Source organism: Gadus chalcogrammus, chromosome 18, assembly GCF_026213295.1.
Source record: "Gadus chalcogrammus isolate NIFS_2021 chromosome 18, NIFS_Gcha_1.0, whole genome shotgun sequence".
Taxonomy (NCBI): domain Eukaryota; kingdom Metazoa; phylum Chordata; class Actinopteri; order Gadiformes; family Gadidae; genus Gadus; species Gadus chalcogrammus.
The window spans coordinates 433,754-457,092 of record NC_079429.1 but is presented as its reverse complement, the minus strand read 5'-3'; the positions used below and the strand labels follow the sequence as shown (position 1 = coordinate 457,092).

The window sequence follows — 23,339 nt, the reverse complement described above, 5'->3', positions numbered from 1 at the left end:
GTTCTCAAAGTGCCAACCTGACGTTAAGCTGGCAGACGCTGGGGTCTGGTCTGGGACTACAGGTCGCTCTCTGATCTCCACGGTGCAAATCAACCTGTTCTACACTGAGTGGGCCGTCAGCTAGGGGGACGCACAGGTGAGCTCAGAGAGGCCGGGGTTAAAGGTCGTCTCCTTAACCCCAGACTGTATCGGTGAGCTCAGAGAGGCGTGGGGGTTAAAGGTCGTCTCCTTAACCCCAGACTGTATCGGTGAGCTCAGAGAGGCGGGGGTTAAAGGTCGTCTGCTGACCTGCATTACCAACATGGTGCCACCGGCTGTCCACTGTCAGCCACTCCCAGCTCGACCCAGAGCCAAGTTTACAACACTCGATATTAAGCTATTTTTCTTGGGGATGAAGGAACTTGATGAAAAATAAACTGACAAAATATGGATCATTTATATAATAGTCCTCATTATTTCATGGTCTATTGTACTTTTCAAATGTCAACAGAACAATTTTATATTGTGTATATCTATCTTTTTATATATATATATATATATATACTGTATGTATATATATATATATATATTTAAAGATATTGTTTTATTTTGTACTGTTCATTGTACTCGCTTTTCATTTAGGGAACATCATGATTAAAGAACAATACTGTGGCAACTGGTCTGCTGTGCTTCCTACACCTCTCCCCCCTCACCCCTCACACCTCTCCCCTCTCTCCTCACTCCTCTCCCCCTCCCCCCTCTCCTCTCCTCTCCTCCCCCCCCTCTCCTGGGGGGCCAGGTAGCATCGTGTGAACCCCTGTTGGGCTGGAGCCCCCTTAGGCTCACCAACGTGTGGCGACTAAAGAACGGTTAATTCATTCCGGGTTTTTCTTCAATATAAACAATTCACAATTTATTAAGTCAAATGAAATGAGATCTCTGGCATTCAAAGGTCAAAGGTGAAACATAAACCCGTATGGATAAACCCAGGATGATGAAGGGGCCTTTAGTCGGTCCTCCTCTTCTTCGTTGGTCTCTCGTCGGCCTCCAGGCTCCGCCTCTCCCCGCCTCCCCCCTGTTCCTCCAGCAGGGGGAGCTGCAGCCGCCCGGCCACCGCCCACGCCCACAGGCAGCGCTCCGCCCGATGGGGGGTCCAGTCTCGCTCGGGGTCCGCTGAGGAAGAGGAGGGACACAGGTCAACGCCGAAGGTTTGGTTCTTTTGAATCATCCCGTTCTTCTGTTCCAGTTCAGTTCAGCAGATCCTTCATGTGGTTCTAGATGTTGTGGCCAGATACATGTGGCCTGGACCAGTCTGGACCAGCCTGGATCAGCCTGGACCAGCCTGAACCAGCCTGGACCGATCAGCCTGGTCCAGGCTGGACCAGCCTGGATCAGCCTGGACCAGCCTGGACCAGCCTGGACCGACCAGCCTGGATCAGCCTGAACCAGCCTGGACCAGCCTGGACCAGCCTGGACCGCCCAGCCTGTCCGGGCACCGGTCTAGCGCCTCACCCTGGTTGAGCTGGGCGGTGCGCTCCAGCAGGCGGTCCAGGTAGCGGTGGTAGTGCCGGGCGGTGTACTGGATGGGGGTGAGTCCGGGCACGCTCCCCACCCCCTCGTCGGACATGAAGGCGGCGTGCTCCGGGCACCCGGCCGCCAGCACCGCTGGAGAGGAGAGGACCAATCAGGAAACACTGAGCAGCCATTGGCTAAAGCGAGACCGACTGTGGGCAGCTGGGGGAGAACGTGATTGGTGGAGACCTCGGACCCCCCCCTTACGGTACCGGAGGCGGTTGCCGGGCCGACGGCCTTCAGGGCACTGAGCTCTGCGATGGCGGCGCGGACGTCGGGGAGGAGGGAGAAGGCCGTTCGGGAGCAGAGCTCCACCGCCGCCGCCGCGTTGGACGCCAGCAGCTGCTGCAGCCGCGGCCGGAAGGACCCCCTCTGGGGGCAGAGAGGTGGAGATCACTGACAGAGAGGTGGAGGTCACTGTCAGAGAGGTGGAGGTCACTGAGAGAGAGGTGGAGGTCACTGAGAGAGAGGTGGAGGTCACTGAGGGAGAGGTGGAGGTCACTGACAGAGAGGTGGAGGTCACTGTCAGAGAGGTGGAGGTCACTGAGGGAGAGGTGGAGGTCCCCCTCTGGGGGCAGAGAGGTGGAGTTCCCTGAGAGAGAGGTGGAGGTCCCCCTCTGGGGGCAGAGAGGTGGAGGTCCCTGAGAGAGAGGTGGAGGTCCCCATTTGGGGACAGAGATGGAGGTCCCTCAGTGAGGCCCCAGGGTCTTAGAGACTCTCTTGTTTATGGTTAGATCAGGGAGTCGGGCTCGATGCTCCACTTACAGTCAGCTTCCATTCCATGAGCTTCACCAGCTCTGGATGGGTCACGTATCTCTCAGACCGGCTGGAGATGAGTGCGGGCAGCTGCTCCTGATACCTGGAGGAGGAGGAGGAGGAGGAGGGGGGAACATCTGAGCCTCACTGGACCATTCCATTTCTCATACTCATGTTTAAAGGTTGGGTATAGGATTTGCGAAACTCCAGCAGATTTTGAAAATACACAACTCAAATGGTCCTACCCCCTCTCCTTCAACGCTGACTCTGACTCCACCCATTCCAAGTACATGGACGCGCAGTCATGCACGAGCGAACACAGATGCATGAGAGCGAGCCATTAGCTAGTTAGCTAGCTCCAGTAGCTACCGCAGGATATCAACAAACAGAAGCTTGCTCTGGGTCACGAGCTTTGAGTACGTGCACGAAGGGGTCGCGCGGGGAGCGGGGGAGGGGTCACGCAGTACGACCGTTTGATTGACGTACTTACTGTCCAATGCCACTCGGTGGGTCTGGAAATCATTGGCTGGAGTTTTTCGAGCCCTGCACGTTCCACAGATGATTGACTTCTTTAATTTTCAGTACTTCTAACTCAGTGGCTGTAAGTGGGTTATGATAAGGATTTCAAGTAATTTTGCAAAAATGGCCAAAAAAGAGAATTCCATACCCAACCTTTAAGTTGGGGTCTGACACATTGTTTCCTTTTGATATTTAGAATTATTAATATTATAATTACCACTTTTCAAGGGGTTGAAGTTTTCCAGACTTTTTTCCTTTCACTGCGGACTTGGCCTCCACCACGTCCCAGTATTGGTCGTAGACCCTCCTCCACCGGTCCGGGTCCTCACACGCGAACAGACTGGACCTGCTCATGGCTACGCAGTTACACACAGTTACACGCAGTTACATTATTAAAACCATAGCCTGCTGATGGTATCAAAATGGTAAACAACTACGATGCTATTGCTTTAAAAAATACTTCAGAACGTTATAGACATTATTTAAACACTACATTTACAGTTAAAAATGTATTCAGTGCAACACGAGTTTCATTTTACCTCTAAAAAGGGGAACTTTCGGTTTAATCTCTACAAAGTGGTACAGATTTATTCTCTTGAATAAAATATTTTATCATGGATCGCGTAATGATAAAGTGCACCCAGTGTAGATAATACTCCTACTAATAATACTGTACTACGTTTGTTTTGTCACGTTTGTTTTGTGATCACATACCGTAATCTCGCGAGAGCTGGACACGAAATACTATTTCCGGCTGTGCAGTGAGAAACAGTTTCAAAAGGTTAGTTATCTGAAGAACTTAAACGATTTATCTATAAATATTCTACATTATTACTATTATCGAAAAAATACATATCAGACATATATACAAACACACATGATTGCACCCTTAATGTAAGCCATGTAAAGCAGTGTTTATCAGCAGCACTAGCTGGCTACACGCACCGAGCTAACATTAGCATCACAACATTAGCATTAGCATCACATCGCGTAGCTCCTTCCGGTCTCGTGTTCCTCAAAGCAGCAGAACAAAACGTCTGGTCTTCTACCTTCAGAAGTTATACCTGTCCTCAACAAGTCACTTTATGCATCGGCCAATGCGACATAAATCCACTTCATTTCTTGACAATTAAAGATTTTTAATTCGTTTATTCAGCGCCTGGTTTCCCTTAATTCCCTGAATTAAAAGTCTCTGACTGTCACTAACATTCCTCTCATTCCGTCGCTGATCGTATAATATAGAAGTCCCCTCTTGTCCACCACAATCAGTGCGTCTTGAGGATGAGGAACCGAACCAGCCGCCATGTACGCGGATGATGTGATGAACATCATCTATCCCTAGGTAAGGGAAGAGTATTTGTGTCTACTGTGTACTCACAATTAATTAGTATATACAGAATTATTATAAGGACCAACTCTAGGCACTTTCTGCTTGGGTTTTAGATTATGGACCATAGAGGGGAAAGAGCTGTACGTTTTTAGTATTAGTCCTAAAGCATTTTCCTTAACATGTTGCATGGTGTGCAGCTGTCAGCGCTGGTCTACCCGGAGAAACCTCTGTTCCTGAAACTACAAACACTGCGTCAAGTGAGTCTATTTCTGGAGCTATCACAGGGTAACCTTGCATTGTTTCAGAATCTATTCCTGCCCGTGATGTTGCTCCTCTGCGCCCTCTGCTGGTGGCCCAATAGATGAGGGTGTCATGACGTGATGACCTAAGCAAAGTGTCTGTTTCCACGTGACGCTGTCATTCATAATCTAAAGGGTTTCCCTGTCTTCATCCCCTGGTTCAATGTGGGGTTCTCTGATGTAGTGAGTCAGTGCTAGCCGGTGCAGGTGCCTGGTCGTGTGTTGCTGGTCTGTACCTTTGGCTCACCGACCCCCCCCAGGACCATGGAGAAGATGTCCCGGGTCTCCACGGCTCTGGGCGGAGGCGGCGGCGCCGTCAGCGGGCGCACCATGTTCTGCCACCTGGACGCGCCCGCCAACGCCATCAGCGTGTGCCGCGACGCCTCGCAGGTGGTGGTGGCCGGCCGCAACATCTTCAAGATCTACGCGATGGAGGACGAGCAGTTCGTGGAGAAGCTGAACCTGCGCGTGGGCCGCAAGCCCTCGCTCAACTTCAGCTGCGCCGACGTGATGTGGCACCAGATGGAGGAGAACCTGCTGGCCACCGCCGCCACCAACGGCGCCGTGGTCACCTGGAACCTGGGCAAGCCGTCGCGCAACAAGCAGGACCAGCTGTTCACGGAGCACAAGCGCACCGTCAACAAGGTGTGCTTCCACCCCAGCGAGGTGTACATGCTGCTCAGCGGCTCGCAGGACGGCTTCATGAAGTGCTTCGACCTGCGCAAGAAGGAGTCCGTCAGCACCTTCTCAGGTACGGCCGCCCTGCGCTCCGCCGTGGTGGAGGGACGATACCACAGCACCGCTCAAACTCAGCGTCTCTGGATCGGTTTCATAATATCGATGAAACATTGTATTTTAGCCTCAACAAGACAGTTGTGTCAGGATCAGAACGCGATGTGCTGCCTAGCATCCATTGGTCGTATGCAGTCAATAAAGCGGCACATGGCGCGTTGTAGTACTGTGATGGCTGACCGGTGCACTGCTGTCCCCAGGTCAGTCTGAGAGCGTGAGGGACGTCCAGTTCAGTATGAAGGAGTACTTCACCTTCGCCGCCTCCTTTGAGAACGGGAACGTGCAGCTGTGGGACATCCGGCGGCCGGACCGCTACGAGAGGATGTTCACCGCCCACAACGGGCCCGTGTTCTGCTGCGACTGGCACCCCGACGACCGGTGAGTCCTCCTAACCACAGCCAACCACCATTGGTGTTGCTTTTGGTACAGATTAACCCCAGTGTGTATATTTGTATTGTTGATTCATTCATTTTACTATAATTAGCTGTTTGTACCGTTGTGTGATGCTATCACGCTCCCTTCTCCTCGGGGGTGAATGAAGACAGACTGTCTGTGTCTGTGTCTGTGTCTGTGTCTGTGCCTGTGTCTGTGTCTGTGTCTGTCTGTGTCTGTGTCAGTAAGTAAGTGTCTCTGTGCGCCTCCACCTCTGTGCAGGTAAGCGTGAGAATGTGTTGTGGATCCTGTGGCTCACAGTGTGTTCCTCTGCAGGGGATGGCTGGCCACCGGCGGCCGGGACAAGATGGTGAAGGTGTGGGACATGAGCACCACGCGGGCCAAGGAGATCCACTGCGTGCAGACCATCGCCTCCGTGGCGCGCGTCAAGTGGCGCCCGGAGAGGAAGTGGCACCTGGCCACCTGCTCCATGATGGTGGACCACAACATCTACGTGTGGGACGTCCGCCGGCCCTTCATCCCCTTCGCCACCTTCGAGGAGCACAAGGACGTGACCACGGGCATCGCCTGGCGCCACCAGCACGACCCCCACTTCCTGCTGTCGGGCTCCAAGGACAGCACGCTGTACCAGCACATGTTCAAGGACGCCAGCCGGCCCGTGGACAAGGCCAACCCCGAGGGACTCTGCTTCGGCCTGTTTGGAGACCTGGCCTTCGCCGCCAAGGAGAGCCTGATCAGCAGCGACGCCAACAGGAAGCCCTACCCCGGCGGGGACCGCCGCTACCCCATCTTCTTCTTCAAGAAGCCGGACCTCACGGAGCAGTTCGCCCATGTGTCCAGCGCCCTCAGCGTCTTCGAGACCGGCCTGGAGAGCGGCCGCATGGACTGGTTCTCCCAGACGGCGCGCCTTTACCTGCTCAGCGGGAAGCCCTTCGCCGAGCTGTGCGACCACAACGCCAAGGTGGCCAAGGAGCTGAACCGGCCTCAGGTCAGCCCCGCCCCCCGCCCGCCCCCCGCCGCCTCAGGCTGCTTCTGTCGGCATCGTCAACGGATAACGGACCTTGTTTCCCCTTCCCCGTGGTACAGGTCTCCACCACGTGGACCATGGTCCGCATCATGTTCTCCGACCCGGCCAACCCCAACCTCAGCGCCAAGCTGGGCACGCTGCCTCTGATGAACAGGTACGCCTCCAGTACCACCAGGGTCCTGTGGGTGGCGCCGCTGCATGTCTGCTCTGTGCTGCTGTAGCTCTGTGTTGCTGTAGCTCTACTCCTGTAGCTCTGTGTAGCTCTCTGTAGCTCTGTGTTGCTGTAGCTCTGTGCTCCTGTAGCTCTGTGTTGCTGTAGCTCTGTTCCTGTAGCTCTGTGTTGCTGTAGCTCTGTGCTCCTGTAGCTCTGTGCTCCTGTAGCTCTGTGCTCCTGTAGCTCTGTGCTCCTGTAGCTCTGCTCCTGTAGCTCTGTGTTCCTGTAGCTCTGCTCCTGTAGCTCTGTGTTGCTGTAGCTCTCTGTAGCTCTGTGCTCCTGTAGCTCTGTGCTCCTGTAGCTCTGTGCTCCTGTAGCTCTGCTCCTGTAGCTCTGTGTTGCTGTAGCTCGGTGTAGCTCTGCTCCTGTAGCTCTGTTCCTGTAGCTCGGTGTTCCCGTAGCTCTGTTCCTGTAGCTCTGTGTTGCTGTAGCTCGGTGTAGCTCTGCTCCTGTAGCTCTGTGTTGCTGTAGCACTGTGCTCCTGTAGCTCTGTGTTGCTGTAGCTCTGCTCCTGTAGCTCTGTGCTCCTGTAGCTCTGTGCTCCTGTAGCTCTGTGCTCCTGTAGCTCTGTGTTCCTGTAGCTCTGCTCCTGTAGCTCTGTGCTCCTGTAGCTCTGTGTTCCTGTAGCTCTGTGTTCCTGTAGCTCTGTGTTCCTGTAGCTCTGTGCTCCTGTAGCTCTGTGCTCCTGTAGCTCTGTGCTCCTGTAGCTCTGTGCTCCTGTAGCTCTGTGCTCCTGTAGCTCTGTGCTCCTGTAGCTCTGCTCCTGTAGCTCTGTGCTCCTGTAGCTCTGTGCTCCTGTAGCTCTGCTCCTGTAGCTCTGTGCTCCTGTAGCTCTGTGTTCCTGTATCTCTGCTCCTGTAGCTCTGTGCTCCTGTAGCTCTGTGCTCCTGTAGCTCTGTGCTCCTGTAGCTCTGCTCCTGTAGCTCTGTGCTCCTGTAGCTCTGTGCTCCTGTAGCTCTGCTCCTGTAGCTCTGTGCTCCTGTAGCTCTGTGCTCCTGTAGCTCTGTGCTCATGTAGCTCTGTGCTCCTGTAGCTCTGCTCCTGTAGCTCTGTGCTCCTGTAGCTCTGTGCTCCTGTAGCTCTGCTCCTGTAGCTCTGTGCTCCTGTAGCTCTGTGCTCATGTAGCTCTGTGCTCCTGTATCTCTGCTCCTGTAGCTCTGTGCTCCTGTAGCTCTGTGCTCCTGTAGCTCTGCTCCTGTAGCTCTGTGCTCCTGTAGCTCTGTGCTCCTGTAGCTCTGTGCTCATGTAGCTCTGTGCTCCTGTAGCTCTGCTCCTGTAGCTCTGTGCTCCTGTAGCTCTGCTCCTGTAGCTCTGTGCTCCTGTAGCTCTGTGCTCATGTAGCTCTGTGTTCCTGTAGCTCTGCTCCTGTAGCTCTGTGCTCCTGTAGCTCTGTGCTCATGTAGCTCTGTGCTCCTGTAGCTCTGTGCTCCTGTAGCTCTGCTCCTGTAGCTCTGTGCTCCTGTAGCTCTGCTCCTGTAGCTCTGTGCTCCTGTAGCTCTGTGTTGCTGTAGCTCTGCTCCTGTAGCCAACGTCTGCTCTCTGCTCCTGTAGCTTCAGCATGAAGGACATGGGGGCGTGTCCGGACATGGGGGCGTGTCCGGACATGGGGGCGTGTCCGGCAGACCGGGGGAAGGAGGGGCGGTCGGACGCCGCCCACCTGGAGCCAGGGACCTCCCACATCAGCAACAACGACGGTAGGACACGCCCCCGCGCCCGCATGGGAACACACCTGAGTGCCCCGCCCTAACCCCGAGGTGGATATTATGGTCTGTTGCAGACAACGAGGAGACGGAGGGCAGCGACGGCCAGGCCGAGTACATGTTCGGAGACGCAGAGCTCGACGACGACGACCTGTACTCTGTGGAGCACGATAACCCAGCAGGTCAGTGTCCTCAGCCTCCGTCAGGTCAGCCTCCGTCAGGTCAGCCTCCGTCAGGTCAGCCTCCAGCAGGTCAGTGTCCGTCAGGTCAGCCTCCAGCAGGTCAGCCTCCAGCAGGTCAGCCTCCTTCAGCCTCCGTCTCCTCACTGAGCTTTTCCTCGTTGAGGTTCTTTTCACTGAGGTTCTCCTCGTTGAGGGTCTCCTTGTTGAGGTTCTCCTTGTTGAGGTTCTCCTCACTGAGGTTCTCCTCGTTGAGGGTCTCCTCACTGAGGTTCTCCTCGTTGAGGGCCTCCTCGTTGAGGTTCTCCTCGTTGAGGGTCTCCCGTTCCCCCCCAGAGGACCAGGAGTACACGCTGCCCCAGGAGGCCTTCCCCCTGCGCCACGAGATCCTGGACAACCCGTCGGCCCCGGAGCCCCTGCAGCAGGACAAGGCCGAGTCTCCCCACGTGAGCGGGGGCGAGGCGGAGGCCACCTGCCTCACGCCCATCGAGTCCTGCTCGCTCATCTCGGCCTCGCAGCCGCTGTACACGGCCCACCTGCCGGCCGGCTTCTTCTGCCCCGTGGTGCGCGACATGCTGCGCTACTACGCCGAGCAGGGCGACGTGCAGATGGCCGTGTCGGTGCTCATCGTGCTGGGAGAGCGCATCCGCAAAGAGATCGACGACCTGACGCAGGTGAGCAGGGAGCTGGGCCGAGGAGTGAGCTGGGGGGAGGAGTGAGCTGGGGGGAGGAGTGAGCTGGGTGAGGAGTGAGCTGGGGGGAGGAGTGAGCTGGGGTGAGGAGTGAGGTGAGCTGGGGTGAGGAGTGAGCTGGGGTGAGGAGTGAGCTGGGGTGAGGAGTGGGATGAGGAGTGGGATGAGGAGTGAGCTGGGGGGAGGAGTGAGCTGGGGTGAAGAGTGAGCTGGGGTGAAGAGTGAGCTGGGGTGAAGAGTGAGCTGGGGTGAGGAGTGAGCTGGGGTGAGGAGGAGTGAGCTGGGGTGAGGAGTGAGCGGGGGTGATGAGTGAGCTGAGCTGGGGTGATGAGTGAGCTGGGGTGAGGAGTGAGCTGAGCTGGGGTGAGGAGTGAGCTGGGGTGAGGAGTGAGCTGGGGTGAGGAGTGAGCGGGGGTGAGGAGTGAGCGGGGGTGAGGAGTGAGCTGAGCTGGGTGCCCTCCCCCAGGCCGTAATGAGGTTGTGTCCCCCCCCAGGAGCACTGGTACACGTCGTACATTGACCTGCTGCAGCGGTTCGAGCTGTGGAACGTGTCCAACGAGGTGATCAAGCTCAGCACCTGCGGCGCTATCACATGTCTGAACCAGACCTCCACCACGCTGCACGTCAACTGCAGCAACTGCAAGCGGCCAATGAGCAACCGGGGCTGGGTGTGCGACCGGTAAGACCCCGCCCTCAAACTCCAATAGAGGACCGTTATGTAGACATGGGTTATGCTGCTATCCATTTGGATTTACGAAGTGGTAAAGTCGCAAATCTCCCAGCTTTCTTGCGGCATTTCACTGAGGCACGCCCCCTTTTGGTCGTAGTATCTCGTCGCTTTCAAGGTAGAGCGAGCAGAGCTGTACAACTCGCAAAGAAGATGGCTGCGCCCATAGTTAATGGGGGATGAGATGTATTTTCTTTCTATTTTTACCACGTTGGTGGTTTTAATGTCGTTTTTAAAACCTCTTACACACTTGATTTCTTTGCTGCTTTAATCCGGTCACCAATATATGCATTGCACGGTCTTGCTTTGCGTGCAATTCAATGTAAAGTTTTGTTTTGAAGCTGGTTTGCTAAAGAGGCTATGTTGCTAATGATGACTAGCCTGCTACTACTCCCCCTCGTGGCCCGACAGAAAACACAAATGGCAAACTGGAAGGCTGGAGCAAGGGAAATACGTCACGTTCTCGCTGAAGCTGGTCGTTCATACCAGCGTACCATCCAAATGGATAGCAGCATTACTCAGGGATCGAACACGGAACTTTTGAACCGCCGCTACCATCCTGCCCTCATTTAGCTCAGTAATCAATTATTTGCTGGAGGCAATTTTGGAAATTGACTTTTTTTCCATTCTCCGTCTCCAGTGTTGTGGTCAACTCTAGGGATTGTAATCAGGATCAGCCCGACTGCGCTGTGAGAACAGCCGTCCTCACAGCGCAGTCGGGCTGATCCTGTACGGACGCTGTGTTCACCTGTTCCCCTCCCCTCCACCAGGTGCCACCAGTGTGCCAGCGTGTGCGCCGTGTGCCACCATGTGGTGAAGGGCCTCTTCGTCTGGTGCCAGGGCTGCAGCCACGGCGGCCACCTGGAGCACATGATGCACTGGCTGAAGAGCAGCCCGCACTGCCCCGCTGGCTGCGGACACCTCTGTGAGTACACCTGACCCCGTCAGGTGACCCCCCGTCAGGTGACCCTCCGTCAGCGGCCCCGTGGGGAGCGAGGGGGCAGAACGATGGAGGGGGTGAGACGTGCGTCCTGCTGGGGGAGGGAGGGTCAGGGGGTAACCCCGCCCTCCCTAAACACTGTTGTCCTGCGGCCCGACCCCCCGGGCTGAAGGCCAGTCCCTGATGGACGCCGTCGCGGTGGACGCCGTCGCGGTGGACCTGCGCTCCTGTCGGCGTTGGATTTGAAGGACAGGAGATGTGATGGGTGTTCATGTTTTACCTCTTTTAACCTCACCAGCACCGTCTCTGAGCAAGCGCTAAGTGCATGCTGCTAATGTTTTCACATGTAAATAGTGTTTCATCTCCTCTGAACTGTAGATACCGACTAATGATTTATATGACATTAATTACATTCATTCAGCGCTTTGAATGGTAAGGCTGCTAATAAAGCGATACAAGTTTAGACATCGTGTCTGGATCGAAACATCCACGTCGTTTTTATTTCTCGCTCTGCTCGGGGTCAGCGACTCTGAGCCAACCTGTCTGCAGATCCGTTCACAAAAAGACATTCTGCGTTGGTGTTCTCCCGTCAGGTGTGGGAGATGCACTTTATTGATCCCAGACGGGGGGGGGGAGGGGTTAGTGCACAACATCAGGCTACGTTAATAAAACTACAAGGAATTTTACCAACACAATTTCCCTAAAAACATCCCATTAAGGCTGACCCAAGGCACGGTTAACTTCAGAGAGGTGTGGATGGTTCCTAGACCAGAGCCTGGTGGTCGGTCAGAGGCCAGACGACGTGGCCGCGCTGTGTGACTCCGTCAGCCACCTCCATTATGGTCCGTCCTTACTAATCAATGTTGGAGGAATGTTATTTTAGTTTGGCAGGATTTCCAAGAGGAAGTTTCCCCGTAAACCGGACTAGGGAGGAATATCCCCGGGGACCCTTGTGACCCAGAGCCGGATCCCCCCCCCTGGTCCTGGTCCCGGTCTGCCCCCCCCCTGGTGTCCACGGCTCTGAGACTGAAGGAATGTTCCCGTGGTGGAATGGTGAATCCCTGTGGAGGGAACGCCTCCAGAGAGCTGCTGGCTCCTCCTCCTCCAGGCTCCTCCTCCTCCACTGGGTCCAGGGTGGTAGGGTCACAGAGCCTGGGTTGGGGGTGCTCCAGGCCGCTCCAGGGCGGAGCCTCACCTGCCGCTACGGCCTCTCCCAGCTGTCCGTCACCTGCTCCGACACGCTCAGCCGCCGCAGGCTCTGCAGCACCGTGTGGAGGCTCCCCGCTACGCACACGCACACAGGTCATGTTTTGGTACTTTGTATGAGAGTTCATTTTCTTCCATATCTGCGGCGTTCCTTACCCAGTTCTTCATCGTAGACCTCCAGCCTCTTCATCAGCTCCGGGACGGAGCTCTGCCCCCCTGCCCCCCCCGCGGTGAGGCCGTCGGCGGCGAGGCGGGCCCCCAGCGCGGCGTGGGCGGCGCGGGCTCGCTCCAGGGTGGCGTTCATCTCCTGGGCCAGCCCGTGGCTCTGGACCAGCTCCCCGTGGACACGCCCCCACGCCGCCTTGTCCTCCGTCAGGCAGACCTCCATCACGGCCCGCAGGTCCTTCTCCTGGGACACCTGGCTCTGCAGCGCCTCCGCCTCCTCACAGCGCTGGGGGGGGGGCAGTGAGGGGTCCTAGTGAGGCCCCCTTAGTGAGGCCCCCTTAGTGAGGCCCCCTTAGTGAGGGGCCCCCTTAGTGAGGGGCCCCCTTAGTGAGGCCCCCTTAGTGAGGCCCCCTTAGTGAGGGGTCCTAGTGAGGCCCCCTTAGTGAGGGGTCCTCTGGAGGCCCCCTTAATGAGGGGTCCTAGTGAGGAGGAGGAGGGTACCTTGAGGAGGAGGAAGAGGGTACCTTGTGCAGCTGGATGGCCATCTCCTGCATCTCGGCCTCCAGCTGGTCTGCGTAGGCCTGCTCCAGGGCGTCACTGGGCGGCCGAGTGTTGCTGTGCCAGCGGGCGATGGCGTGGGTCATCTTCCTCTTGGGTCCAAACAGCCTGTGGAGAGACGCACAGACGCTGAGGTCAGCTGCACACAGCCCCGCTGCGGCCCTGACGGAGGGGGCCCTGACGGAGGGGGCCCTGACGGAGGGGGCTCTTACGTGATGCCCACTTCCTTGAGGTCGTTCTCGGTGAGCGTGAGGAATATCCGGAGGTCGATGTCCTGCTCCTCCAGCAGCGGCAGGTACTTGGAGAAGCCCATCTGCTCCAGGAACGCCGCCAGGTCCTGGGGACACAGCACAGCTAGAGCACAGCGCCTCGGGCCACCCACCCAGCGCCCCAGATCAACCCCAGAGACGTGCCTTGGGCCCGGCGTAGGGAGGGGGGCCCCCGCCACCCCCCGGCGCGGCCGAGGCAGAGCCGTTGCTGTTGCCGTGGCGACCCTTGCCCTTGGCGTGGTGGCCCTTGGGGACGCGCCGGGAGCTGGTCCTCTTGGCTCGGTCGGAGTCCTAAAGGAGTAGACCGCATGAGCGTCACCGCGGGGGCAGTGGGGGGGGGGGGCGGCAGTGGGGGGGGGGGGGCGGCAGTGGGGGGGGGGGGGCGGCAGTGGGGGGGGGGGGGGGGCAGTGGGAAGCAGCGGGAAGCAGCGGGAAGCAGCAGTACTCTTTATTTGACCGGAGGCTTTCAGCCACAGACCGTCAGCAGGATGAAGGACAGGTAGCTCTACAGAGCCACCTTCATCACCGTCAGCAGGATGAAGGACAGGCCATAGCTCTACAGAGCCACCTTCATCACCGTCAGCAGGATGAAGGACAGGCCGTAGCTCTACAGAGCCACCTTCATCACCGTCAGCAGGATGAAGGACAGGGTGGCCGTACCTCGTTGCTCTCCACGGAGCCCTCCCAGGTGAGGCTGGCCGCCGGCCGCGCCCCCTCACAGCTGCTGCTGCTGCTGCTCCTGGCCGGAACGTCAGGAACGTCAGGAACGTCAGGGTCCAGCAGGGGACTCTCATCTGGGGACAAAGGTCAAGGGTACGAAGGGTCAGGTACCTCGTCTGTCTCACCCGTCTCCCCCTCACCTGTCTCCCCCTCACCCGTCTCCCCCGTCTCCCCCTCACCCGTGTTCACCAAGGCCAACTAGTTCCTTACGGCACAACGATGTTATTTGAGTTGAAGTACGGAGGGGGAGGGAGGGGAGGGAAGGAGGGGGAGGGAAGGAGGGGGAGGAGAGAGGGAGGGGGAGGGAAGGAGGGGGAGGGAAGGAGGGGGGGGAGAGAGGGAGGGGGAGGGGCTCTGACCTCTGCTGCTGTTGCTCTGGCCGTCCAGCTCGTTGATGGGCGAGATAACGTCCCGGTAACAGATGCCCTCGCTCTGCTCCCCGGGGTCCTGGAAGGTCATGTAGCCCGGCGGCACCAGGGCGGGCTCTGGGGGGGGGGGGGGGGGGGGGGGGGGGTTAGTGACCGACGACCACAGCCCATCTAGTGGTCCTACTGACTGGAACCTCCCCCTGGACCCCCGGAGGTGGGCGGGGTCTCACCACTGGGTTTACTGGGGGCCCCCACGTGGAACTTGGCGATGGCCTGGGGCCCGTCGTGGATGCTGGGCCCCTTGGCGCGGTGGCGACCTGGCCTCTGGCTGGGGCGGGGGGGGCCCCCGTCGGAGTCCTCCGAGGAGCTGGGGTCCTCGGGGGGGCCTGCAGACGGAGGAGAGCAGGGGTCAGGGGTCGCTGGGGGGCCAGGGCCCGCTGGGGGGTCAGGGCCCGCTGGGGGGCCCGATGAAGGGGGGGGGGGGGGGACCGGGTGGGGGGGGACCGGGTGGGGGGGGGCCTACCCGCTCTGGCCCTGGGGCAGCGTGCGTCGATGAGGCGGGCCACCTTGGTGTGGCCGTACATCAGGGCCAGGGCGGACGCCGTCTGGCCTTCGGCGTTCCTCTCGTCCACCTTCACCTTCTGGGACGGAGCAGAACAACCAACCGGCCTCACGTTGGGGAGCTTCTACTCAACGGCCTTTGGCCAATCAGCTGCCGGTGTTCCCAGGATGACTGGGGCTTTACTCACATGGTCCAGGAGGTGCTGGACGATGATCTCATGCCCAGAGGCAGCGGCCTCCATCAGGGGCGTGAACCCGGAGAGGGGCTCCCTGTGGGGGGGGGGGGGGGGCAGGGTGAGACGTCACTCTGTGTTCCTGTGCTTGACTTTATCTCTTCTTTGACTAACGGCCTATTTACTTAACTTACATTAAAGGTCAGTTGAACCTGTCACGGCAAATTACGCCCTAAAAGTCTAAAGAAATGCGATCCAGGCCGATTCAGTTCCTACTTTTTGTATTTTATAATTTCACAATTTTAAACATTTTAGTAAAAAACAACATTTTCATTGAGCTCTCCAATGAACGGTTCAACTGAACTCGTAGAGTTGACGTAACATTTAAACCGTTCACCCGCAGTTAAGTCCTACGTTTATGGTTCTTCAGAGCTTTGTTCAGAGATCCCTCCCAACAGACACACGCACGCCTTCTCCCTCCCGGAGCGGAGGAGAGCTCACCTCCCGTTGGCGTCGGCGTTGTTGTCCAGCAGGAAGCGCGCCATCTGCTGGTGGCCGGTGGTGGTGCAGTGCAGCAGCGCCGTCCAGCCGCGCAGGTCCTTCAGCTCCAGCTCCGCCCCGTGCTTCAACCCCAGGAGACGTGTTAACGGCTAGGGGAACCCCTAGCCTGGCTGAGCTCCACAGGACAGAGACAGTGTCTCCGCCACCAGACACACACTGGAACACTCTGCTCCTGCATCATAGTGTTCATTTTCTATCCGCTACTTTCAGCATCTTTCTGACTAATTATCCGTGGCGTATGTCTGTATTATAAAGAGATTTGTAAATATGAAGCGCTCTCCTCCAGAGCGGTTCTGGTTCTGAAAGGACGCGGTCTGAGACGTACCTGCAGGAGGAAGTAGCCTCCAGAGCGAATCTGGTTCTGGTTGGATGCGGTCTGATCGTACCTGGTTCTGGTTTGATGCGGTCTGATCGTACCTGGTTCTGGGTGGATGCGGTCTGATCATACCTGGTTCTGGGTGGATGCGGTCTGATCGTACCTGGTTCTGGTTGGATGCGGTCTGATCGTACCTGGTTCTGGTTGGATGCGGTCTGATCGTACCTGGTTCTGGTTGGATGCGGTCTGATCGTACCTGGTTCTGGTTGGATGCGGTCTGATCGTACCTGGTTCTGGTTGGATGCGGTCTGATAGTAACTGGTTCTGGTTGGATGTGGTCTGATCGTACCTGCAGGAGGAAGTAGGCGATGCTCTCGTTGCCGCAGCTGGCGGCCAGCATCAGCGCGCTGCGCCCGCGGGGGGTGGTGGCGTTGACGGCCACACCGGCCTCCAGCAGCAGGTTGGCGATGTTGTCGTGGCCGATGTAGGACGCGTACATCAGAGGGGTCCAGCCGCCCATGTTCTTGCGATCCAGATCCACCTCTCGTCTAAACAGCCACAAGGATACAGTGATGAGTTTAAGACACAATATGCAATATGACGGCTGCTAGTCTTAAGTTGTGGTTTTATTGGTAACACATCTCTTTCATATGGGGTCCTAATGACCTGCTGGTTTTCCATCATTGGATGAATCCTTCAACATACTCACTTCTTGATGCACTCTGCCACGATGTCATACAGTCCTATGGAGCAGGCGGTGTGGAGGTCCAGCGGGACGTCCAGCCCCTCCGCCCGGAGCAGGGGGCCGCCGAGCCACAGGGACAGGCTGGCCCCCAGCGGCTCCCCGCTGGCCTCGTCACTGAGCTCGGACATCCTCACTCCTCGTGTCTGCACTCATCACAAAACAGATAAGAATCCTTTGATTGTCAACTCTAATCAAACAAAGGAATGAGTTAATTAAATAAGTACAGTGAAGTAATTCAGAGATCAGCTGCTGGTTGGAGGGATGAAGAGTCACCGGGCTGTTAGCTTAGCAGATAGCCTCAGGGACGTCAAGACTTCACAGCGTAATAAAACCCGTTGGCAGTAAAAAGGAAAGCCAGATGATATAACGTGTAGTTATTAAAACATCTACAGTAACTCGAGTTCAAAACTTACAAGAAAGGGGAGCGGGAGAACTTCCTGTGCAGAGGCTCAACGTGTTGTGTTGTGTGTCACAAACAAATGTGTCCGGACTGCTCATGTATTGAAGGTAGGGCCAAACTTTTAACAAAATAAACCACCTTCCACTGGTTAACGATCTTAACTTAACATTCATATTAAAACAAATCTACAATTTGAATAACCTGTTTGATCTCCTGAGAGCACATAACATATATGTTTAGTTATTGCAGGATGTATTCAATCAAACATAATTACTAATATTGGGAATTAAGTTAAAATATTTTTAAAAATCAGCCGTTTCACCACATTACACAGTTAACTTAAATTAATTTTATTGATGGTAATTCAAGACAAAATGGTTTATTACGAAGGCTTGTAGGCCTTCTTCTAATTCTTCATTGATGGACAAAATAAAAATACAAACCAGTAGCGGAAATAAATGTCATGGCAATAGGTTATTTAATTCAGTTGATAAAAGATTTATTTTGTAGGAGATGCTATCTAATAACCCTAACCATTGTATTTCCCAAATGTTTCTTAATACATCAGTTTACTTTGGCAAGACCTTTAAGCCCATAAAATTAAACTTGAACTCCTCTTTTGAGGAGGTGAAGACAAAGTGAGATGTTTCATTTCCTGACAGCAGGGGGTCAGAGGTCAGAGCCGGTCGTGCGTTCTGCTCTCCGGCGCCCGGGACTCCTGGTTTATTCCCGGCTCTCCGATGGAAGACAGATTTCTTTGGGTCTGGGACCGCTCTGACCTGAAGAGAGGTCATGGCTAGAGGGGCGGAGGACAGTGTCAATAGGCTTCAGGTTGATGTCCACCTGGTTCCAAACGTCACTCCACCATTATCCCGCTGACGACTCACCGCTCTGAATGAGCTTCAGCTGCTTCTGCCTCTCCTCCTCCATCTTCCTGCGGTAGTCCCCGGTCATGGCTCGCATCACCTGCCTCTTCTTGGCCAACGGCGCTTTGCCGCTCCTGAGGATCTTGAGTGCCCGCGACGCGTCCTCTCCTGCAAATGGTTGATCATTTAAATCTCAATAAAAATCCCACACAATAATAAACTATGGTATCATCGATCACATGGAATCCGTCCCACTGGAGGCGTGTGTATGAGGGACCTCCTGCGGTCGGCGAGGAGAGGAGACCCACTCTGTTTGGGCGTGACCTTCTGCGTCTCCAGGCCCCGCCTCAGCTGCTCCATGACCCAGTCCAGCTCCCTCTGCAGCTGCTGCTCTGCAGTCTGCAGGAAACCGGCAAAGCAGAGTTAAACACTCACCTGTCCGCCACACAGGAGAGCGTCAGACACTCACCTGTCCTCCACACAGCGGGACAGTAGAGTCAGACACTCACCTGTCCTTCACACAGGAGAGCGTCAGACACTCACCTGTCCTCCACAGTCACAGGTGAGTGTCAGACACTCACCTGTCCTGCCATACAGTGACACAGTGATCCCATTTAATCTGAATGCTCAGCACTGACCAACACTGATTCTTTGTCTCCATGACTACCCGCCAATGAACTTGTTGTTTCTTGTGGCTTTGAACTTTCTGTGGTTTTCTTTTTTCCAGATTTCTTCTTTTTCTTGGGTTTAGATTGTGCCATTGATTCTGTAGGGACGCACGCCTCCAGCGTCGTGTGGGGAGCTGGTTTCTGCGCACCGTGGGGGCTGGGTTCGGAGCCCCCTGAGGGGGCGGGCGGGGCTTCGGGTGCCATGGGTCCGGGGGTCACAGCTGGGATTTGGAAGTTAAAGGCAAACTTATCAGACCCTTCTTCCTTACAGACTGTCAGCCTGCTTAGTTCGACTGAAGGTGGCGTTGTTTCTAGCAAAGATGTCGTTGCTACTTGGTCTTCGGCCACAACAAAGTTGAACTTGAAAGTATTGTCAGTGCGAGTCCAACTCTCTGCGCGGACCTCTGGCTTCCGATCGCCTCCTCTGGATGGATTTGACTTTGCTTGAATATCTGAAACGCGAACAACCACATACACTTAAAAAATGCATTTGCATCTTGATGCAAAACATATGTTATTCACATGTTGTATAGGTATTGTATAATTTGTATTGTATAACAGTTTCAATACCGATAAACACTCTGCGCTCGGCCATGATGGTTCAACTGTTGACGAATCTCCAGCTTAGATTTCCCTCCTAACTCTTTAAGTCGCTGTAGTCTGCTCCTCTAGTCTTAACATCGCCCGGGGCTTGTTGGTCGCATGGAACGAGCTTTTCGAAATGATAATATTTGCAACATGGGTGAATAAAAAATGGGTGTTCCCTTAGAATAATTCCGACGGAGCAATTTGTCCACGGTGCATATTGTTCCGCTTTCTGCTGCCAACATGATAATACATTTGAACCATGTCTAGACCATGCATATTCTTCTTCTTCTTTTATTTAAGACCATGCATATGATACAATGTTTATGATACCATCCATATCATTTTCACGTATATGATATCATGTTACATGGTATCATATACATGATGTATATGATATGTTTATGATGCAATGCATATGCTACCATGTATATGGCGTTAATGGCGATCGAACATTTTAAGTAGTAATCGACAAATCAATGTGACAATGAGTTAATTAATAAAGTAAATAGGTGTTCCCGTTTAATATATATTTTTGTCTGCTAACGTTATAGTCCCTGGTTTCGATCGAACACAACGAACTGAAAAATAAATGTATGGATTTGAAATAACTTTAAATCATTGATGATGAACGAATTTGTGAAGAATATGTCCATTATTAAGCCCTAGACCATTGTTCATAACCGTATATCTCCTTTAATATTGATTTGTCTCCAAAGTTCAGGAAACAAAAGACGCAACAAAACAAAAGAGGACCCACTGGTATTCTTTTTAAATGTTTAGCTATAAACATTCCACCAATCGTGTGTGCTTGGAGGCGGGGTTTCCATGGTTGACCAATGGCGGAGGTTCGTGGGTTGTCCTTGGATTCCCCGCTTTCCAAAAGCTATAAATTCCGGGAAACGCGTCACGGGACCCAAACACCAAAACCGCCTCCGCCGAGACTCCTCAGAGCAGAATAAGCGAAGGTAAAAGCGCCTTTTTCCCGTCCACCTCGACGAGTAATCTGTTTATAAATGAGTCTGGGACATTCTGTAACACCCCGGCTCTCCTGGTGTCTTTACCGGGGTCCGAGCCGCGAAAGCCTTCGTATTCCCTCGCTGTTGGAAGACCAAACGACGCGCGCGGTCCGGGGAGACCGTTAACGGACATTATGATGCATTTATTGATATAATCTATGTACTGTTTAGCTTTTGCATTGACTTATTACCAAATAGCTCATCCCCTTTGGTCATTTATATATATCTCTGTCTTGGCGTAAAGCTAAACGCGGCATCTCATAGTCCGAGAGCTGGCGCCATGTTGACTGATGCTAGCTGAGCTTAGCTTCTGTTCGACTCTGTTAGTCCGCCGACATCACGGAGCGTGCAGAGCGCCAGTAGGTTAATGGTGGAGGACTGGTGGTTAGTGGTGGAGGACTGGTGGTTAGTGGTGGAGGGCTGGTGGTTAGTGGTGGACCAGGACCTGGCTACTGGCGGCTGGTGGGAGAGGGATTAACAGCTGCTCGGTCTGGAGTCCCGCTCTTCAAATCCAGGCGATTTAGTCTGAGCATCGTTCATCACCCCAGGATGTGACTATTTATTGGATTATATATCATATTCAGGATGCGGCTGACTGCCGCTTTTGATGCGATGCATTGAGGCACCTCTTCTACACCGTCTTCCTTCAAGCTGAAACACTGTCACCTATTATCCTGAAGTCTGATCCATCTGAAGAGTTGGTGTTGATTCCGTCCGAATCTTTTGTCCTTTGACGCCCAGGTGAAAGATGGCTCGTACAAAGCAGACGGCTCGTAAGTCCACCGGAGGAAAGGCGCCCAGGAAGCAGCTCGCCACTAAAGCGGCCAGGAAAAGCGCGCCCTCTACCGGCGGCGTGAAGAAGCCTCACAGATACAGGTAGACTGATGCTCTCTGGTTAGAATGGTGCGCAGTTACACGTAGACTGGTGCTCAGTTACACGTAGACTGATCCTGCGAACACCTGTTGCTGTTTTAAGGTGATTATCTCTGCTTTGACTAGTTTAAACTCAAGTTATTTTCTCTTGATGAAGGCCCGGCACTGTGGCCCTGCGAGAAATCCGTCGCTACCAGAAGTCCACGGAGCTGCTGATCAGGAAGCTGCCGTTCCAGCGCCTGGTCCGGGAGATCGCCCAGGACTTCAAGACAGACCTGCGCTTCCAGAGCGCAGCCATCGGGGCCCTGCAGGTAAGCGCCGTTCTGCTCGGGTTCAAATGGTCGGGCGAGGCTCGAGTCGTGGCGCTGATGATCTCTTCTCCCTGCAGGAAGCCAGCGAGGCTTACCTGGTGGGTTTGTTCGAGGACACCAACCTGTGCGCCATCCACGCCAAGAGGGTCACCATTATGCCCAAGGACATCCAGCTGGCCCGGCGAATCAGGGGCGAGCGCGCTTAAGTCCAGCTAGCAGTGGACCTTTTTAAAGGGTGGGGGGGATGTTTTAATACCGTGTTCATTCGTGTTTCAGGGACTTTTTCTTCCAGTTTGATAACTTCCAGGTAGAGCCGTTTGTCATGACCCCGGGTTTTAATAGAGTAGCTTTTGCATCTGTCCTTTCCATTCAACACGTAGCTCTGAACGTCTCATTTCTCTGAATGTTAAACATCTCTCCAGATTCTTTGTGTAGGCATGTGTTGAACCTTCATGTTGTAAATAAACTTTACACTACCTCAATTTGTCTTTTATTACAGCAAAATATTTTATTTAACCCCTAGCACAAAGCATGGTTAACCGGAAGACCCCAGGCCTTCTGCCCCGGCTTCCAAACACACGATACAGTTCAAATGCAACCAAAATCCACAGCGGTCCACGCCCCACCTTCATCAGAATTGGACTAACTCGAATACTAAACAATATAATTTAAGGCAGGCTTATCTTATAACCGACATGACAAAGGTCCAATGCGTTGACTACGGTGTGGGTTTGTCCTCGACTTGAAGCGGACCAGGTGGTTGTTGGTTCTCGTCTGGGAGCAGACCAGGTAAATGTTCGTAGAGATCCTTCTGCAGCATGAGGTCCACGTCCGTTTCCTCCCGGAACGCGCACCACAACAGGAACCCGACCGCGACCAGGCTGACGGGCAGGACCTTCCACCAGGGCCGCTGGTGCTGGATCCCCATGGTGCGGTCCACCCTCCAGGTCCGGTGGCTGCCCTGGCTGGTGGAGAACTTGATGGGTTCATTGTTCACCTCGTCCGTCTCCGGGGGCACGCCCGTCTTTGGAGTCAGAGTCGAGGTTCTCACTTCAGACAGCCGTCTGCGTGGCACGAAGCCGGATGTTATACTGTCGGAATGAACACAAGTAAGCTTTAATCATGCACCTTGTGGTCTATAGAATTCCTCGTAAAAGGCTGGAGGGTCGTCTGTGTCTCATCCCTTTGGAGAATAAATGATCTCCCTGTTTAAAGGAAGCAGCTTTGACCTCAGCAAAATTCAGTTCTTGGATCAGTCTGAAAACAAATGTATAGACTATAGCTATTTTCAAAGGTCCAAGTAGGAGTTCGATGGAGCCTCGTCTCCTCGTTACATCACTGACTTCTGGTAACAATACGGTCTCCTCTCGTAACATCAGGGTCTCGTCCGATAACAAGGTCTACTAGTCACATGATCTCAGGAGTCAGACATCCTCTAACATCTCCTATAAACATCACGGTCTCCTCCAGTAACATTAGGACCCTCTCTAGTAACTTAAGGGTCTACTATTAACATCAGTCTCCTCCGGTAGCATCAGGATCTCCCCTAGTAAAATCACGGTCTCCTCCGGTAACATCAGGATCTCGTCTACTAACTTCAGGGTCTACTGGTAACAACCTCCTCCGTTAACGTAAGGATTTTCTCACCTCCAGTTGGTCCAGCCGATCTGCTTGAAGATCCCACGACGCGCGGAACTGAGCACTAATGTTTGAGCCATTCCGGACACTGATCATCTTATGTACATCTCGTTTGAATCAGCGTCTCAGGGTCATGTAAGGGATTTAGTTATGTAGCGTCACATTGAACCATTTCCGGGTCACATACAACCACTTTGAGGAAGTGGTTGTATGTGACC

General features: G+C 54.5%; 6 protein-coding genes across 13 annotated transcripts; 2 read left to right on the top strand and 4 right to left on the bottom strand.

The window, feature by feature from the left end:
* Positions 1 to 760: 760 nt before the first annotated feature.
* zgc:112496 (uncharacterized protein LOC541336 homolog) lies at positions 761 to 4,376 on the bottom strand. Of its 4 annotated transcripts, XM_056576421.1 has the most exons (7): positions 3,704 to 4,376; positions 3,541 to 3,580; positions 3,044 to 3,182; positions 2,317 to 2,410; positions 1,764 to 1,923; positions 1,492 to 1,644; positions 766 to 1,152 (listed from the first exon to the last, which is right to left on the bottom strand). In XM_056576421.1, exons 3-7 carry the CDS (start codon positions 3,178 to 3,180, stop codon positions 986 to 988), a joined length of 711 nt encoding a protein of 236 aa, XP_056432396.1. In that variant the 5' UTR covers positions 3,181 to 3,182; positions 3,541 to 3,580; positions 3,704 to 4,376; the 3' UTR covers positions 766 to 985. The 4 variants fall into 4 exon arrangements, with proteins under 4 accessions (XP_056432398.1, XP_056432397.1, XP_056432396.1 ...); XM_056576422.1 differs by lacking the exons at positions 3,541 to 3,580; positions 3,704 to 4,376 and adding an exon at positions 3,366 to 3,532 and having other exon boundaries at positions 762 to 1,152; positions 3,044 to 3,172; XM_056576420.1 differs by lacking the exon at positions 3,704 to 4,376 and having other exon boundaries at positions 769 to 1,152; positions 3,366 to 3,543.
* wdr24 (WD repeat domain 24) lies at positions 3,502 to 11,729 on the top strand. Of its 4 annotated transcripts, none has more exons than XM_056576391.1 (12): positions 3,502 to 3,607; positions 4,096 to 4,168; positions 4,354 to 4,413; positions 4,640 to 5,206; positions 5,448 to 5,625; positions 5,956 to 6,628; positions 6,727 to 6,821; positions 8,433 to 8,575; positions 8,659 to 8,763; positions 9,097 to 9,434; positions 9,947 to 10,131; positions 10,950 to 11,728. In XM_056576391.1, the coding sequence occupies exons 4-12, from the start codon at positions 4,720 to 4,722 to the stop codon at positions 11,116 to 11,118; spliced, it is 2,373 nt and encodes a 790-aa protein (XP_056432366.1). In that variant the 5' UTR covers positions 3,502 to 3,607; positions 4,096 to 4,168; positions 4,354 to 4,413; positions 4,640 to 4,719; the 3' UTR covers positions 11,119 to 11,728. The 4 variants fall into 4 exon arrangements, with proteins under 4 accessions (XP_056432366.1, XP_056432367.1, XP_056432365.1 ...); XM_056576392.1 differs by having other exon boundaries at positions 3,507 to 3,607; positions 4,069 to 4,168; positions 4,716 to 5,206; positions 10,950 to 11,729; XM_056576390.1 differs by having other exon boundaries at positions 3,507 to 3,607; positions 4,069 to 4,168.
* anks3 (ankyrin repeat and sterile alpha motif domain containing 3) lies at positions 11,347 to 17,264 on the bottom strand. Its single transcript, XM_056576401.1, has 14 exons — positions 17,175 to 17,264; positions 16,726 to 16,904; positions 16,366 to 16,564; positions 15,641 to 15,762; positions 15,155 to 15,236; positions 14,929 to 15,046; positions 14,636 to 14,791; positions 14,397 to 14,522; positions 13,978 to 14,111; positions 13,462 to 13,608; positions 13,261 to 13,385; positions 13,015 to 13,156; positions 12,482 to 12,776; positions 11,347 to 12,403 (listed from the first exon to the last, which is right to left on the bottom strand). The coding sequence occupies exons 2-14, from the start codon at positions 16,887 to 16,889 to the stop codon at positions 12,321 to 12,323; spliced, it is 1,893 nt and encodes a 630-aa protein (XP_056432376.1). The 5' UTR covers positions 16,890 to 16,904; positions 17,175 to 17,264; the 3' UTR covers positions 11,347 to 12,320.
* A 214-nt stretch (positions 17,265 to 17,478) lies between these two features.
* Positions 17,479 to 19,495, bottom strand: c18h8orf33 (chromosome 18 C8orf33 homolog). 2 transcript variants are annotated; one of them, XM_056576411.1, is made up of 5 exons: positions 19,266 to 19,495; positions 18,666 to 19,147; positions 18,305 to 18,426; positions 18,049 to 18,195; positions 17,479 to 17,957 (listed from the first exon to the last, which is right to left on the bottom strand). In XM_056576411.1, exons 1-5 carry the CDS (start codon positions 19,288 to 19,290, stop codon positions 17,885 to 17,887), a joined length of 849 nt encoding a protein of 282 aa, XP_056432386.1. In that variant the 5' UTR covers positions 19,291 to 19,495; the 3' UTR covers positions 17,479 to 17,884. The 2 variants fall into 2 exon arrangements, with proteins under 2 accessions (XP_056432386.1, XP_056432385.1); XM_056576410.1 differs by having other exon boundaries at positions 18,336 to 18,426; positions 19,266 to 19,494.
* A 645-nt stretch (positions 19,496 to 20,140) lies between these two features.
* Positions 20,141 to 21,965, top strand: h3f3d (H3 histone, family 3D). Its single transcript, XM_056576428.1, has 4 exons — positions 20,141 to 20,248; positions 21,041 to 21,175; positions 21,330 to 21,483; positions 21,561 to 21,965. Exons 2-4 carry the CDS (start codon positions 21,048 to 21,050, stop codon positions 21,687 to 21,689), a joined length of 411 nt encoding a protein of 136 aa, XP_056432403.1. The 5' UTR covers positions 20,141 to 20,248; positions 21,041 to 21,047; the 3' UTR covers positions 21,690 to 21,965.
* Positions 21,944 to 23,303, bottom strand: LOC130370891 (ubiquinol-cytochrome-c reductase complex assembly factor 4). The gene is made up of 2 exons (XM_056576427.1): positions 23,131 to 23,303; positions 21,944 to 22,574 (listed from the first exon to the last, which is right to left on the bottom strand). Exons 1-2 carry the CDS (start codon positions 23,199 to 23,201, stop codon positions 22,202 to 22,204), a joined length of 444 nt encoding a protein of 147 aa, XP_056432402.1. The 5' UTR covers positions 23,202 to 23,303; the 3' UTR covers positions 21,944 to 22,201.
* Between the last annotated feature and the right edge of the window lie 36 nt (positions 23,304 to 23,339).